At 37.9% G+C, this 17,251-nt stretch overlaps 1 protein-coding gene across 1 annotated transcript in view; it reads left to right on the forward strand.

Moving 5' to 3' along the window:
- LOC123664913 (telomere length regulation protein TEL2 homolog) overlaps positions 1 to 17,251 on the forward strand; it is a 33,402-nt gene continuing 16,151 nt past the window's right edge. Inside the window, exons 1-6 of the mRNA XM_045599282.1 lie at positions 1 to 183; positions 9,870 to 10,071; positions 10,458 to 10,586; positions 15,121 to 15,229; positions 16,175 to 16,207; positions 16,338 to 16,385. Of these exons, the coding sequence (XP_045455238.1) occupies positions 134 to 183; positions 9,870 to 10,071; positions 10,458 to 10,586; positions 15,121 to 15,229; positions 16,175 to 16,207; positions 16,338 to 16,385 (571 nt within the window). The 5' untranslated portion in view covers positions 1 to 133. The remainder of the gene's footprint in view (positions 184 to 9,869; positions 10,072 to 10,457; positions 10,587 to 15,120; positions 15,230 to 16,174; positions 16,208 to 16,337; positions 16,386 to 17,251) is intronic.

Raw genomic sequence — 17,251 nt, forward strand, 5'->3', positions numbered from 1 at the left:
ATTTGTCTCTCGCCATTTTGCGAGAATGTCAGCCAAATCATCAGCTCGCTTTTATAGTTAATTTTTATGTTATTTTCCGTGTAATTACAGTGATTTTATTTTTTAATACATCACATAACAACTGTGCAGTGAAATGGATCGATTTATAAGCATGTGGAAAGTCCGGGAGCTGGCGGACAAAGTGTAAGTCTGAACAATATTTTAGATAATTTTATGTAAATTAGTAACATCCTTGATGTTAATTGACCATATTATTAATATTTCACGCGTCAAACATCAATATATCGCCATAAAAGATTCGTATGTTGGCTGTATTTTTTATAAACATCGTGGAACTACCGTGGATTGTTCAAGATATTTTGTCCAAGGCACTCCTTATCAGCAGAACAAATGGTAAAGAAAAAAGATAACAAACGTGAATTAAGTGATTTCGAATCGTTTTTAAAAATTATGCCTGCATTTATTATCACATGTTCCTTTTACCTCACACGAAGAGTCAATAGGCTTGATGCGTAAAAAAAACGGGAACTCACCTAACCACAGTATTCATGACAACTAAAAAAAAACATGTAATTGATAATAAGACCATAATTACATGGCTATTTTGTCCAATATAGAAAACGTGTACCATGTCAAGTACACGTTGTGGGAGTAGAGAAGTAAAAATAAGACCAGAGTAAACTAGTTTGAATTTATTACAATTTAACTGGAGTCGCTTGACTGACTCAGTGATAGAATTGCAAATGAAATGTGCCTTGTTATTAAGAATTTATGTCACATCATCATTCATTATTATCTGTTAGAATATAATACACTTAATAAATGTAAAGTTATGTTTAAAGAGAATTCTAAATCATGCGTCCAATACTATAAAATTTGATAGAATCGTAAATATGTATAACTTAAAGAATTAACACAATAACAATAAAATTATGATTAAGAATTTATTAGAATTCAAGAGATTGATAAGAGGGTAACTGGTTCTCTAAACAATATCGTTTAATATAATATTTGGTATATTACTCTATAAAAATTAACATCTCTGTCATGCTTATGTTAAATTTAATTTAAAAAGTTCGAATCTGAGATTTTTTTTATCGCTTAAGTTATTAGGATAAAATAAGTTGTTAGATGTAACTTAGAAAACCCACTCTATGTAAAGTCATACAAACTACAATTAAAGTACTGTAAATTTAATCTTTTATTACTATAAATAGTGAAATTATGTTATTACTACTAGAAAGAAGTTTACCTATGCTTTTCAGATCCAAGAACTTACATTATATTTATAAGCCTATAGGCTTATATTTGTATCTATTACTATTCCTAATAAAAAGCTCTTTTGGTCCAGTTTTGAGCTTAGAAACGCATTTATACTTCAGCTTGTAATATCCCACTCCTGAGAGCTGCTCACGTAATCAGTGGGTAACTCTTAGACGCTGAACACTATGACCATCAAGAATGAGCCATAATAGGCATTCGTTTGAACATTTATATATAAACCTTTCCCCATGTAGGAGAAGGATCAGAGCTTAATCAACCATTCTGCTCCAATTTTGGCGGATAGAAACACATTTAGTGTTTTACTATAATTTAAGTAGATATATCTAACTTTCTCGCATTTTATGTTAACTGCTAACCAGATTTTGCACTTACTAACTTAATTAAAATTCATAATATTAATGTTAATCAACTAAATTAAAACTAAGAAAATATAATATATTTTAATTTATTTAGTATGTAAATTATAAATTGTGCAAATAAATCTTTCTACACTACTTTTCTATTGAGAAATGTTATTTATGAAATCTCAAATACAGTAATGTCGTCGTAGAAATTTTCTGTCATTAATATTTATGGTTTGTTTATAATGGTTTATTATACAAAAAACGAACCAATAAATGTTGATTTGTTTGAAAAACCTGATTGAAATATTTATTTATTTATTTAAACTTTATTACACAACTCAAAAAAAAAAACAACATAACAACACATCGAGAATAACAGGTTGCACAAAAGGCAGACTTAAGGCCGTACAGCCTTATCTACCAGTCAACCTTAATGCGTAAAAATAGTAAAAAGTAAGTGTTTAAGGTAGGACTATAAAACAGTACAAGCAAAATAAACATACGCATATAAATACAGAGATATACTCATATAAGTATACATACTACAAACAAAATATTAAAAAAAATCATCATCCGCTTTAGTCATCCAGTAAACCTGGCTGGTGGAGAGTCCAACACTACGTTTGCTGAGTCATGGCCTCCATTCAAGATTTAACATATGTATAGTTTTAAACTTATTTAATTTGAAGTTGGTGTAATATTGTTACTGTTTAAGATATATCCTTTTCCACAATTCCATCTACAACATTTAGAACTATACTTGTTTGTAACAGGCAATTTTTTTAAATAGTGACGTATCTAAAAAAAAACATTTTAGGAATTTAATTTTAAAGTTGATCAGCTTTAAAAATAATGTACTAGAATATTCTAATTAAATTTTCTTATTATGTTTAAGTGTGTTAGTGCACTACACTAACAGAATATTAGATAGATTCCGGTTTTACACAACAGGATAAATAAGGATGTCTAAGACTGGATTCATTGTTGCATACAAATATCTCCTTAAACCACATTTGTGTCACAGTTACATATTATGTTACTCGATAATAATAGTAGTAAATAAATTTAAATTATGTATTAAAACGAAATAAATAACTAAAGCTTATTATTTACAGCTTAAAGACTAGCTGTGCCCGCAACTTCGTCCATGTGGAATTTAACAAAATAATAGTTATTGTTCAGTTCACAGAGTTATAAAATAAAAATAAAAACTTAAATAAATGTAGCCTAAGTTACTCCTTATTACATCAGCTCTGCCAGTGAAAGTCCCGACAAAATCGGTCCAGTCATTTCAGAGATTAACCGGAACAAACAGACAGACGCACAGACAAAAATTATAATGAAATATTATTTTGGTATATGTACCATGTATAACATACATATGAATTTAGTAAAAAGCGGTTATTTTAACATCACAAATAGACACTCCAATTTTATTTATTTGTATAGATTAGTTGTAAGTAGTAAGTCAAATCACTTGAAATCTCAAGTTAGCAGTGGAATTTGGCAAAAAATATTTTTGTCTGGCCCCTCGGTGCAGTTGGTAGTGATTCTTTCTGTTTTAAAGGTATAGTTAACAGTCAGTTACACACAATTTCCCAAATGTATCCTGCACTTAATATTTGTTGTATGTTTATAAATGGGTATTATTGAAAACAACATAATGGTCGACCTTGTGCTCAATAACACATGTTCAGCAATTGTATATTAACCTTATATAAAAAAAAAACGAGTGTACTTTAGACCACACGACTGAAGTAAAACTTTTTTAGCTCCATCTAACTTATATCTCTCTCTCAACTTCCGTTCGCCTCGCCCGATTACACTTTTCATAAAACTCGCCATACATTCACCAGTTCACTCCCTCAACCAATCAATCAATATTAGCATCAATTTGATGATTATCTAATAAAGGCGTTAATTTATCTTAAAGCAGTCCCAAATTGTAATTATTATAGTATGTTTTATATACATGTACTACATTTAAAAGTTTGTAATGGACATTTTTATATACTCACTTTCATCCCTATCCTTATCTCCCTAAATATGTAATTTGAAATAGTTTATTTTTAATAATTATAAACAACCTAAATACCTATAAATAATGCTTCTAAGTCGAGAAATAGCAAGCGATTACCGTAGCTTATAGACGTCTGCAACACCAGAAGCATCGCAAGCGCGTTGTCGACAACCCCCAATCTCTTGGAGCTCTGGTCACCTTATTCACCACAGGCAGTATTCTTAAGCTATCAGCACTTAAGCATAAGCTCATACAATACAGAAGGTTTAAAAAAAAAAAAAAAATAATGCCATCACAAAAAAGAAATCATAATAATCATGATATACCTTTTTAAAATCCTTGTATTGTGCCCTTCAATTTGATACCCATATTGTAGTATTCGAGAAAATTTTTTTTTTCATTAACTACAATGGCTTCGCGCAGCCGCCATGTTTGATTTTTTTTAATGTCACCTATCTAAGAACACTTGGGCAGCTAAGACGAACCTAACGATACCTCAATTATGTAAATCCGTTCAGTGGTTCTGGAAATATGAGGTAGTAAAGAATATTACATACAAATATACATACATACAAGATACGCGCGAAAAACATAACCCTTCCTTGGCAGTCGGGTAAAAATAAGTCTCTATCACGTTTCATTCGATTCAACGCGCAGTGTTATGGAACAATTTTGTAAATCAACAAAAAGATACATCAATATTACATCAGTTTCTTTCGAGTAATACTCCTTAAGAAACGTGGTATGAAAAAATACGGGAGAGAAAACGTGTGAAACAACACTTTCACGCTGTGCTCCACCTCAGAGTGCCTGGTGCGAGTTTTATTCACAGAAACATGACAGAAACGCGTTTATACGTGAAGATTATTTCGTATGGGAATTTAAACAGTGCAGCCTTGACGATAAAGAGTAGTATACGATACAGTCGATATAGAGCCATCTAGCGGCAAACGCGAGAACTAGGTTGAAATGTCGAATTTCCCATACAAAATGAAGTTAAAGTTTACGCCCGTTATTGCGAGACGGATTAAACAAAACTCTCACTAGGCACTCAGTTAATGTGATATGATCTGATGTAAGATTCCAAGTACTTCTCCCAATTTTGAGCTGGATATATATCCTGTTCTGCTCTACCTAATATATAACTGTCTTACCTGACTTCTACTTATAATCAGCTCATCAAAATTTCAACATCTATTAGTTATGAGATTATGCGATTAGTCCGTGAACGAATGTGTGACTTTTAACTTTTAAATACATAAAAGATAATCTTGATGGATCAGTTTTAATTGATAACAGTAATACTACTACCGCAGCGCCGAAGACGTCACGGAACGAAATTATGCCGATAAACGGTCGAATTTTGGGCTCAGGTCTATGGGATTTCTTTTTTCTTTTAGAATGGTGCATTACCTTGTATTGCGAGTGGTATGAGGGAGACTCCCCCTTCCCCCTAACCCTTTCTCGCCTTTAAATTTGTGCCAAACGATTCTAAATTTTAATCATCGATTCTTCTCGTTAAAAAAAACTACCATAAAAATAAAGCTACCATAGCTTCACTTTTATAACTATAATTAATTAATGAAAACAAATTTAGTTTTAATTTGTAAATTGACGATTTAAAAGTGCTTTTGAAGCCTACTTAAAAAGTAATTTTTGTTTTGGTATGAATTGGAATATTGATAAACAATTTTTTAAGGCATTTATTTGCCTTTTTTTACGAAAATCCATCATACCCTCTGGTGCCCCTCCGCCATAGGGTTATGTCAGATTCTTACTGACAAAAAACCAACCACCTGTGAGCAGTCTTTCTCCTGGGTGGGGCGAGATGGGCTCGCGCTAGCATTCGCCACCTCGCCCCGGCGGTAGGCCCGGATGAAACCTCCGGGCCGCGGTACAATGGTGGGGCGGTCTCGCTCACAACAAGGCTACCCCTCAGACATGTGGGGTCGTGTCGTCCGGCCGGTCGAAGTCCCCCAACTATCTGTCGGCGACCCCACTATTACGAGGGGGGGAGGAGGTGGGCAAACCGTCTCTCCGTTCTTGCCACCGTACGTTTGCGCCGGAGTGCATCAGTGGAGACGTCATTCTCCCTGAACCGCTCCGCGGCCTGCTTCTGTGTCATTATCCCTTCCCAGGAGGAAACCGCCGCCTGCCACGACGGCTTTTACGACGCTCGGCAGTGAGAGATCCCGTCCAAAATTCATTTATTTGCCTACCTTAGGTACAGACGACCATGTGTGTAGGTGCAACATATATAAATAATATATATTTATTACGATATCCATTTAAAGCTCATACAACATCATCTATAGCCAATTTTGGCATAAACATTACCCAATATGATACAACCTTGATAACGCCCTTTCTCTTAAGATTGCAACTTGCAGCCATGTACAAAATAGTTACGTGAACGTTTTATCTCTATAGTAGATTTGGCCCGCGGTTTCACTCGCGTTGGCTGGATAAAAAAAAATGTATAATATATTATATAGCCTGTCTATATTATAAAGCCTTCTTCGGTTAAGAATATTCAACACAACAAGAATTTTTCAATTCGAACCAATAGAGATTAGAGCGTTCAAACAAGCAAACATTTCAGCATTATGATGTTATTTATATCTGTGTAATATACAAACAATTTCGCCATATGTCTGTTATATTCACTAATCTTGACAGAGTTTTTGTTTCATTTCAATCAGTAAGTGCAATAAATTTTTGATAAATATGTAAAAACGTGAGGAACTTATTTGTCACTTGCCGGATCGAACCGCGATTAATAGAAAATTAGTCTGCTTTTAAGATCACTGCGCTATTGCGTCGTCAAAAAAATATTAACATTATAACAATGATTAATAATAATAATATTCTTTATTGCACAAAATTGAAAGATACAAACAATAGTAGTACAATTAGAGGAATATGTACAAAGGCGGTCTTATCGCTAAGAGAGCGATTTCTTCCAGATAACCTTTGGGTATAGGACAGGGTATAGAAAAGCTGTTAGAAAGTGTACATACAATTGTTACATAAATTAGAATAAATTGCAATATCTATAATCTATAATATATATAAAAGCGAAAGGTCACTCACTCATCACGAAATCTCCGAAACTATAACACCTACAAATTTGAAATTTGGCAGGTAGGCTTCTTATAGGACGTAGATATCCGCTAAGAACGGATTTTACGAAACTCGGCCCCTAAGGGGGTAAAACGGGGGTTGCAAGTTTGTATGAAAGTCCTATGTTTTTGAAGTAAGAGAGTTGAAATTTAAAATGTAAGCTCTACATATGATGAGAGGGTGTCCAAATAATGTATCTCTAGAAATCAACTCCCTTTTGGGGTTAAAACGGGGGGTGGTAGGTTGACTCACTCATCACGAAATCTCCGAAATTATAACACCCACAAACTTGAAAATTGGCAGGAAGGCTCCTTATAGAGCGTAGACATTCGCTAAGAACGAATTTCATGAAATTCGACCCCTAAGGGGGTAAAACGGGGGTTGGAAGTTTGTGTGAAAGTCCCATGTTTTCGAAGTATGAGACTTGAAATTTAAAATGTATGCCTTATAGATGATGAGAAGGTGTCCAAATAATATATCTTTAGAAATCAGCTCCCTTTTGGGGTTAAAACGGGGGATGGCAGGTTTACTCACTCATCACGAAATCTCCGGAACTATAACACCTACAAACTTGGAATTTGGCAGATAGGCTCCTAATAAGGCTTAAACATTCGCTAAGAACGGGTTTGAAATTTGACCCCTAAGGGAGTAAAACGGGGGTTCGAAGTTTGTATGAAAGTCCTGTGTTTTTGAAGTAAGAGACTTGAAATTTAAAATTTATGCTCTATAGATGAGATATATGAGAAGGTGTCCAAATAATGTATCTTTAGAAAGCAACTCTCTTTTGGGGTTAAAACGGGGATGGTAGATTGACTCACTCATCACGAAATCTCCGGAACTATAACAGCTACAAACTTGAAATTTGGCAGGAAGGCTCCTTATAGGGCGTAGACATTCGCTAAGAACGAATTTTACAAAACTCGACCCTTAAGGGGATAAAACGGGGGTTGGAAGTTTGTATGAAGTAAGAGACTTGAAATTAAAATGTACGCTCTTTAGATGGTGAGAAGGTGTCCAAATAATGTATCTTTAGAAATCAACTCATTTTTGGGGTTAAAACGGGGGATGGTAGGTTGACTCCCTCACCACGAAATCTCCGAAACTATAACAGCTACAAACTTGAAATTTGGCAGGTAGGTTCCTTATAGGGCGTAAACATCCGCTAAGAGCTGATTTTACGAAACTCGACCCTTAAGGCGATAAAACGGGGGTTGGGAGGTTGTATGAAAGTCCTATGTTTTTGAAGTAAGCGACTTGAAATTTAAAATGTATGCTCTATAGATGGTAAGGAGGTGTCCAAATAATGCATCGCAATCTATATATATAAAAGAGAAAGGTCACTAACTTACTCATCACGAGAACAGAAAAACCGCTGGATGGTCTATCCATCCAGGATGGAATAAGATAAAATTTGGCAGGGAGGTAGATTATTGATAGCAGACGTCCGCTAAGAACGGATTTTACGATATTCCACCGCAAAGGGGTTTAATTGGGGTTGATAGTTTGTATGAAACATATACAGCCTGAAAATAAAACAAAAAATGTGGTGTATAGAGAGGTTTTATAAAAATAACTATTAAATTATACTTAATTGTGCCTTTTAAAAAGTTACTCAGTTTGATAAGCATTTTAAGTGATTTAATAAAAAAAAAATTGCGTTAAACATCTTAATAGTAATGCATATCTTCATAACGAAGATCGAATCGCTCAAAATCTATTGAACGAATTTTCATGCGGTTTCACCATTGGAGAGAGGACTCCGCCAGTGGCAAGAGGAAGGTTTACAGAACGGCTAAGCCGATTTTGATGAGAGTTTCACTAGAAGTTTGCCGGGAAAACATTGTGACACACTAATTTCAACGCGGGCGTAGCCGCGGGCTCAGCTAGTAGAATATAAAATTATACACATATACATACTGTACTACGATACGTGTGGCTACGATATACTGTGTGGCTACGGTACTAAAGAATATAGCCACCCCCTCTTCCCGTTGGTGTCGTAAGAGGCGACTAAGGGATAACACAGTTCCGCTACCACCTTGGAGCTTGAAAAGCCGACCGGTGGCGAGATAACCATCCAACTGCTGGCTTTGAAATACACAGGCCGAAGACGGGCAGCAGCGTTTTCGGTGCGACAAAGCCAGCCCTGCGGTCACCAACCCGCCTGCCCAGCGTGGTGACTATGGGCAAAACACATGAGTTCACGTTATTTTTGGCGTAAACTTGTGGAGGCCTATGTCCAGCAGTGGACTGTATAGGCTGTAATGATGACACATATACATATATATATAAATACAAACAATTTTTATAAATACAAAAAATAAATTGCTTTTTCTAACTGTTTGTTAAGTACATTAATATAATTTCTTAAAATATTTTTCTTTAGATAAACATTGAAATAAGAAAAGTAAATATTTAGCTTTCGGAAAAACAATATATTTTTATCTCTTACCGATAACAATGCTTCGAGAAATACCAGTAATGTAAGGAATTGTGACTTAAGCCTAGAATTACTTTTTGTGTGACTAGATCGGTAAACAAGCGTACGGCGCACTTGATGGTACGCGATTACCTAAGCTCATAGACATCTGCAAAAACAAAAGCATCGCAAGCCTGTTGCCTACTCTTGGTTTTCTCGCGTTGACTCGCCACTGGTTCTAGTTGTCTTGTTGACATGACACTCAAACTAAGGGTACGTAATCAGCCTGTCCAACTTCAAGAGGCTATACTTAAACTCGAAAACGAAGCCGGTTCGGCTTCTCGTATTTTGGGGTTTATCTATATCACGCGAATTGAGTGCCCCAACTCGACGCACCTATCGGAATGTTTTCTTGTTGGCGTAACTTAGAGGGAGGGTAGATCCAAACGGTAAAATTCCACTTGATGTGTTTTAAGGACAGCATAGTACTTTTTTTTTTAAATAAAATATAGCTTTTATCCAACATTGGGATATACTAGCTTCACATTGACTTTTATCAATTCATTTCAAACGAATGTGACGATTCAAAAGTGCTTTTGAAGTCTACTTTATTAGAATTTTTTTTTTGTCCAACTGCGGAAGTACCACAGACAGTTACTTACATTACGTATGCTCGCAGGACAAATGTGGTGATGAACTACACGGAAGTCGAGGGCAAGGTTCGGGAGGCGACATCCGATGAAGCCTGGGGTCCCACGGGCCAGCAAATGCAAGAACTGGCGCTGGCCACGTTCACATACGAGCACTTCCCCGAGGTTATGTCGATGCTCTGGAGACGGATGTTGCACGATAATAGGGCTCATTGGCGACGCACTTACAAGGTAAGGTTTATTTGGTAAAACGAACTGTTAAAAATGTAACTTAGCACATAATAATATTAATAAACGCTTCACACTGAAATCATCCAGAAAACTAGTCATTTAAATCATCAGTATTACTTACCAGCAGTTTATAATTATACAATCTTAATAACAACTTCGGAATAGCACTAAGCAGATAAAGTAAATTAAGAAAATATAATTGAAATATAATAATTAAAAAAAGAATAAATGTTATTACTCTTTGGTATATTAAAACTATCCACATATAAAATATTTTTAATATGTTTATAGTTTATCTTCTTCCAAATACAGTGTGTCTGTCATTAGCTGACCAGCCACTGGAGGCTTAATTATATCCACATGTTGTAACCAACCCCCTCCCCCAGTGCCTGCTATTGCTGAGCTACCTGGTTCGCAACGGATCGGAGCGCGTGGTGACTTCAGCTCGGGAACACCTCTATGACCTCCGGTCCCTTGAGAACTACACCTTTGTGGATGAGCTGGGCAAGGATCAGGTACGGTTGAAGTTGATTATTCAATTTATATTACAATACTGACTTAATATCGTCACGTCATCGTTAAGGTCGTCACTCGCCAATAAATAGAATGATCAGTAATTATAATAGCACTAGCTGACCCAGCGAACTTCGTATCGCCTAACACAAACTTTATCGTATGGTATTAAAGTTAAAATTGACTATTAAGTATTATCACAAATCTTTTGTATGGGAGTATAGAAAAGTGTTGTTTTTAGACTTTTTCAGGAAATTTAAATTTTTTTTTTTTGAATTTTTCTCTCCGTAAGAACCATCCTCGTACTTCAAGGAACATTTAAAAAAAAGAATTAGCGAAATCGGTCCAACCGTTCTCGAGTTTTGCGCTTAGCAACACATTTTGCGTTTCATTTTTATATATAAGATGTACAGACATGTGAATGCTTCAAATGGTAAGAATAAAAACTGTAAAAATGGCTCAGCAGACGGTTTTGGCCTCGACATTTTTGGTGATAATTTAAGTTACTTTAAGAAAAAACCAACAATGTATTTTATTAATAACAATGACATTTAACACTTTGACATATATTTGACTCTCTCTGACATTAATGTTGATTTTATTCTGTATATTTATATTGAATTTAATCTCGAATCTATATCTATAATCTATAATCTATAATCTATAATATATATAAACGCGAAAGGTCATTCATCACGAAATCTCCGAAACTATAACACCTACAAACTTGAAATTTGGCAGGTAGGCTCATTATAGGACGTAGATATCCGCTAAGAACGGATTTTACGAAACTCAACCCCTAAGAGGGTAAAATGGGGGTTGGAAGTTTGTATGAGAGTCCCGTGTTTTTGACGTAAGAGACTTGAAATTTAAAATGTAAGCTCTATAGATAGATGGTAAAAAGGTGTCCAAATAATGTATCTTTAGAAATCAACCCCTTTTTGGGTTAAAACGGGGGATAGTAGGTTGGCTCACTGATCACGAAATATCTGAAACTATAACAGTTACAAACTTGAAAATTGGCAGAAAGGCTCCTTATAGGGCGTAGACATCCGCTAAGAACGAATTTTACAAAATTCGACCCTTAAGGGGGTAAAAAGGGGATTGGAAGTTTGTATGAAAGTCCCATGTTTTTGAAGTAAGAGACTTGAAATTTAAAATGTATACCTTATAGATGATGAGAAGGTGTTCAAATAATGAATCTTTAGAAATCAACTCCCTTTTGGGGTTAAAACGGGGGATGGTAGGTTTACTCACTCATCACGAAATCTCCGAAACTATAACACCTACAAACTTGAAATTTGGCAGATAGGCTTCTTATAGGGCGCAGACATTCGCTAAGAACGGGTTTTACAAAACTCGACCCCTAAGGGGGTAAAACGGGGTTTGGAAGTTTGTATGAAAGTCCTATGTTTTTGAAGTAAGAGACTTGAAATTTAAAATTATGCTCTATAGATGGTGAGAAGGTGTCCAAATAATGTATATTTAGAAATCAACTCCCTTTTGGGGTTAAAACGGGGGATGGTAGGTTGATTCACTCATCACGAAATCTCCGAAACTATAATACCTACAAACTTGAAATTTGGAAGGTACGTTTCTTATAGGGCGTATACATTTGCTAAGAACGAATTTTATGAAACTCTACCCCTAAGGGGATAAAAAGGGGGTTGGAAGTTTGTATGAAAGTCCTATGTTTTTGGAGGAAGAGACTTTAAATTTAAAATGTATGCTCTATAGATAGTGAGAAGGTGTTCAAATAATGTATCTTTAGAAATCAACTCCCTTTTGGGGTTAAAACGGGGGATGATAGGTTGACTTACTCATCACGAAATCTCCGAAACTATAACAGCTACAAATTTGAAAATTGGCAAGTAGGTTCCTTATAGGGCATATACATTTGCTAAGAACGAATTTTATGAAATTCGACCCCTAAGGTGATAAAACGGGGGTTGGAAGTTTGTATGAAAGTCCTATGTTTTTGAAGTAAGAGACTTGAAATTTAAAATGTATGCTCTATAGATGTTGAGAAGATGTTTAAATAATGTATCTTTAGAAATCAACTCCCTTTTGGGGTTAAAATGGGGTATGGTAGGTTGACTCACTCATCAGGAAATCTCTAAAACTATAATACCTACAAACTTGAAATTTGGCAGGTACGTTTCTTATAGGGCGTATACATTTGCTAAGAACGAATTTTATGAAACTCTACCCCTAAGGGGATAAAAAGGGGGTTGGAAGTTTGTATGAAAGTCCTATGTTTTTGGAGGAAGAGACTTGAAATTTAAAATGTATGCTCTATAGATAGTGAGAAGGTGTTCAAATAATGTATCTTTAGAAATCAACTCCCTTTTGGGGTTAAAACGGGGGATGATAGGTTGACTTACTCATCACGAAATCTCCGAAACTATAACAGCTACAAATTTGAAAATTGGCAAGTAGGTTCCTTATAGGGCATATACATTTGCTAAGAACGAATTTTATGAAATTCGACCCCTAAGGGGATAAAACGGGGGTTGGAAGTTTGTATGAAAGTCCTATGTTTTTGAAGTAAGAGACTTGAAATTTAAAATGTATGCTCTATAGATGTTGAGAAGGTGTTCAAATAATGTATCTTTAGAAATCAACTCCCTTTTGGGGTTAAAATGGGGTATGGTAGGTTGACTCACTCATCAGGAAATCTCTAAAACTATAACAGCTACAAACTTGAAATTTTGCAGATAGGGTCCTTATAGGGCGTAAACATCCGCTGAAAACGGATTTTACGAAACTCGATCCATAAGGGGATAAAACGGGGGTTGGAAGTTTATATGAAAGTCATATGTTATTAAGGTAAGAGACTTGAAATTTAAAATGTATGCTCTATAGATGGCGAGGAAGTGTCCAAATAATACATCGTAATCTATATATATAAAAGAGAAAGGTCACTGATTGACATCACGAGAACTCAAAAACCGCTGGATGGTCCATCCATCCAAGATGGACAAAGATGAAATTTGGCAGGGAGGTAGATTATAGTTAGTAGACGTCCGCTAAGAACGGATTTTGCGATATTCCATCGCTAAGGGGGTTTAATTGGGGTTGATAGTTTGTATGAAACATATACAGTAGCAACAAGTTCGCCTGATAGGTTATTCATACTGCAGCCTGAAAATAAAACTAAAAATGTGGTGTATAGAGAGGTTTTATAAAAATAACTATTAAATTATACTAAATTGTGCCTTTGAAAAAGTTACTCAGAGTGATAAGCATTTCAAGTGACTGAAATAAAAAAATAATTTGCGTTAAGCATCTTAATAGTAATGCATATCTTCATAACCACGCGGACGTAGTCGCGGGCAACAGTTAGTGTATTATAAAACAAAGTTCCCGAAAGCATATGTGACCGATTCCCTCAAAATCTACTTAACGGATTTTCATGCGGTTTCACAAATGGAGAGAGGGCTTCAAGAGGAAGGTTTACGGAACGGCAAAGCCGATTTTGATGAGAGTTTCACTGGAAGTTTGCCGGGAAAACTTTGTGACAAACTGATTTCAACGCGGGCGAAGCCGCGGGCACAGCTAGTATTTATTAATGTATACTAAATAGACAATTTTTATTTTGACTTATTTAGATTTTGACGATATTCTTAGTAATTTGGGAACACCTGTAAAAAAGTAGGCAATTATCTAGATACTGATGTTTACTTTGTTAATTTTGTATTTGTTGTTGTACTACTTGTTGGTGTTGACTTATGAATAAATAAATAAATAAATATTTGCATATAAAAAAAAACGAGTGTGCCTTAGACTATGCGACTGAAGTAAAACTTTTTTAGCTTCATCTAACTTATATCTCCTTGTCAAGTTCCGTTCGCCTCGCCCGATCACACTTTTCGTAACGTTCACGTCACGCCTTCACCAGCTTACTGCCCGATTCAAGCGTGCGTAAAGAAGTTTTAACTTCAATAAATCAGGAATGGGTTGTCCGGAAATTTCCCGGCCAGGCTATAATTGCATTAAAATTGAAAAGTTACTTATAAATTAAAAAATGAAAGCATGAATTAGCCACAGTGCGATATAATTTTAACCGCCTATCAGTTGTTTTGTATTCTTCTTCTTCTTGATTAATGGCTTTCAGTAGTGCCAAATGAGCACAGATGATTTCGCCAATGTCGAATCATTGATGAAGGAGATTGATCGGTGTAGTTTATTTAAAAAGTTTATAGAAAATAGTAGTAGTTAGTATGACATAGAATATCTCTTCACCTAAAACAACACAAACATTAAAGTTAGTAAGGTCTATTATATCATAGTACTATGTTATGCTAGGACATTAACAATTATATAATTACACACACCTGTTTTGTATTCAAACAATCAAATAGAACCAGTAGCTTAATATTCAGTTGTAAATCTATGTCCTGTTTAAAATACTGCCGCTATCTGACTGATATCATATCTGATATACCTTAGAAATCGCATGTAGCATATGTGGTTTAATCGAATGCCTTTCACATCCACGCCGTGCTTTAATAAGGCCTACGCGTCATATTCCAGGGTATAAACGTGCGACACAAGGTACGGGAACTGATCGACTTCATCCAAGACGATGACAAGCTGAGAGAGGAACGTAAGAAAGCCAAGAAGAATAAGGACAAGTATATCGGTGAGACTGCCTTATTGGATTAGATGCCTTGTGTTTGCGTGCGTACGTGCGTGCTCGTGTGTGTGCGTGCGTACGTGCGTGCTCGTGTGTGTGTGCGTGCTCGTGTGTGTGTGCGTGCTCGTGTGTGTGTGCGTGCGTACGTGCGTGCTCGTATGTGTGTGCGTGCGTACGTGCGAGCTCGTGTGTGTGTGCGTGCGTACGTGCGTGGTCGTGTGTGTGTGCGTGCGTACGTGTGTGCTCGTGTGTGTGTGCGTGCGTACGTGCGTGCTCGTATGTGTGTGTGCGTGCCTACCTGCGTGCTCGTGTGTGTGTGCGTGCGTACGTGCGTGCTCGTGTGTGTGTGCATGCGTACGTGCGGGCTCGTGTGTGTGTGCGTGCGTACGTGCGTGCTCGTGTGTGTGTGCGTGCGTACGTGCGTGCTCGTGTGTGGTTGCGTGCGTACGTGCGTGCTCGTGTGTGTGTGCGTGCGTACGTGCGTGCTCGTGTGTGTGTGCGTGCGTACGTGTGTGCTTGTGTATGTGTGCGTGTGTGCGTGCGTGCGTGTGTGCTCGTGTGTGTGTGCGTGCGTGCGTGCGTGCATAAGTGTCCGCGTTGTGCGTGTGCGTGCCATTAAAGTACGGATGATTTCTCCAAAAAAAAATATGGAGTGGAACATGTAATGGAACTTTTATGTAATGTCTGATTTAAACTTTTTCATATAATTCTCTAAACTTAGAAATGCTATAGTTATAGTTAGTTGTTGATGAACTGATGGTAGTCAATTTTTGAATATCATATGAAAAATTGACCGTTCCAGCGGGGTTAGAACCCGCGTCTTCGACAACCGTGTCGGTGCTCTAGCCAAACTATGGAACGATGTACCCGCTAGATCGAAATTTTTGATATGATGATTTTTATATTCGGTTTAAGCGAAGCGTGGCTGATGTAAGGTTATTTTATCCCCAGGCATGTCGTCCGAAGCCGTCGTGTTGGGGGCGCGTGGAGGTGGGGGAGGAGGGGGAGGGGGCGGCTGGGGGGAGTACAGCGACCGGGGGACCTCGTGGGGTGAGTGCCTTGTGGTTGTACTGAACGAGCTGGGACACTACACAGACCTCCTCCATATATATAGGAGGAGGGGGCGGCTGGGGGGAGTACAGCGACCGGGGGACCTCGTGGGGTGAGTGCCTTGTGGTTGTACTGAACGAGCTGGGACACTACACAGACCTCCTCCATATATATAGGAGGAGGGGGCGGCTGGGGGGAGTACAGCGACCGGGGGACCTCGTGGGGTGAGTGCCTTGTGGTTGTACTGAACGAGCTGGGACACTACACAGACCTCCTCCATATATATAGGAGGAGGGGGCGGCTGGGGGGAGTACAGCGACCGGGGGACCTCGTGGGGTGAGTGCCTTGTGGTTGTACTGAACGAGCTGGGACACTACACAGACCTCCTCCATATATATAGGAGGAGGGGGCGGCTGGGGGGAGTACAGCGACCGGGGGACCTCGTGGGGTGAGTGCCTTGTGGTTGTACTGAACGAGCTGGGACACTACACAGACCTCCTCCATATATATAGGAGGAGGGGGCGGCTGGGGGGAGTACAGCGACCGGGGGACCTCGTGGGGTGAGTGCCTTGTGGTTGTACTGAACGAGCTGGGACACTACACAGACCTCCTCCATATATATAGGAGGAGGGGGCGGCTGGGGGGAGTACAGCGACCGGGGGACCTCGTGGGGTGAGTGCCTTGTGGTTGTACTGAACGAGCTGGGACACTACACAGACCTCCTCCATATATATAGGAGGAGGGGGCGGCTGGGGGGAGTACAGCGACCGGGGGACCTCGTGGGGTGAGTGCCTTGTGGTTGTACTGAACGAGCTGGGACACTACACAGACCTCCTCCATATATATAGGAGGAGGGGGCGGCTGGGGGGAGTACAGCGACCGGGGGACCTCGTGGGGTGAGTGCCTTGTGGTTGTACTGAACGAGCTGGGACACTACACAGACCTCCTCCATATATATAGGAGGAGGGGGCGGCTGGG

Source organism: Melitaea cinxia, chromosome 23 (genome assembly GCF_905220565.1).
Source record: "Melitaea cinxia chromosome 23, ilMelCinx1.1, whole genome shotgun sequence".
Lineage (NCBI taxonomy): Eukaryota > Metazoa > Arthropoda > Insecta > Lepidoptera > Nymphalidae > Melitaea > Melitaea cinxia.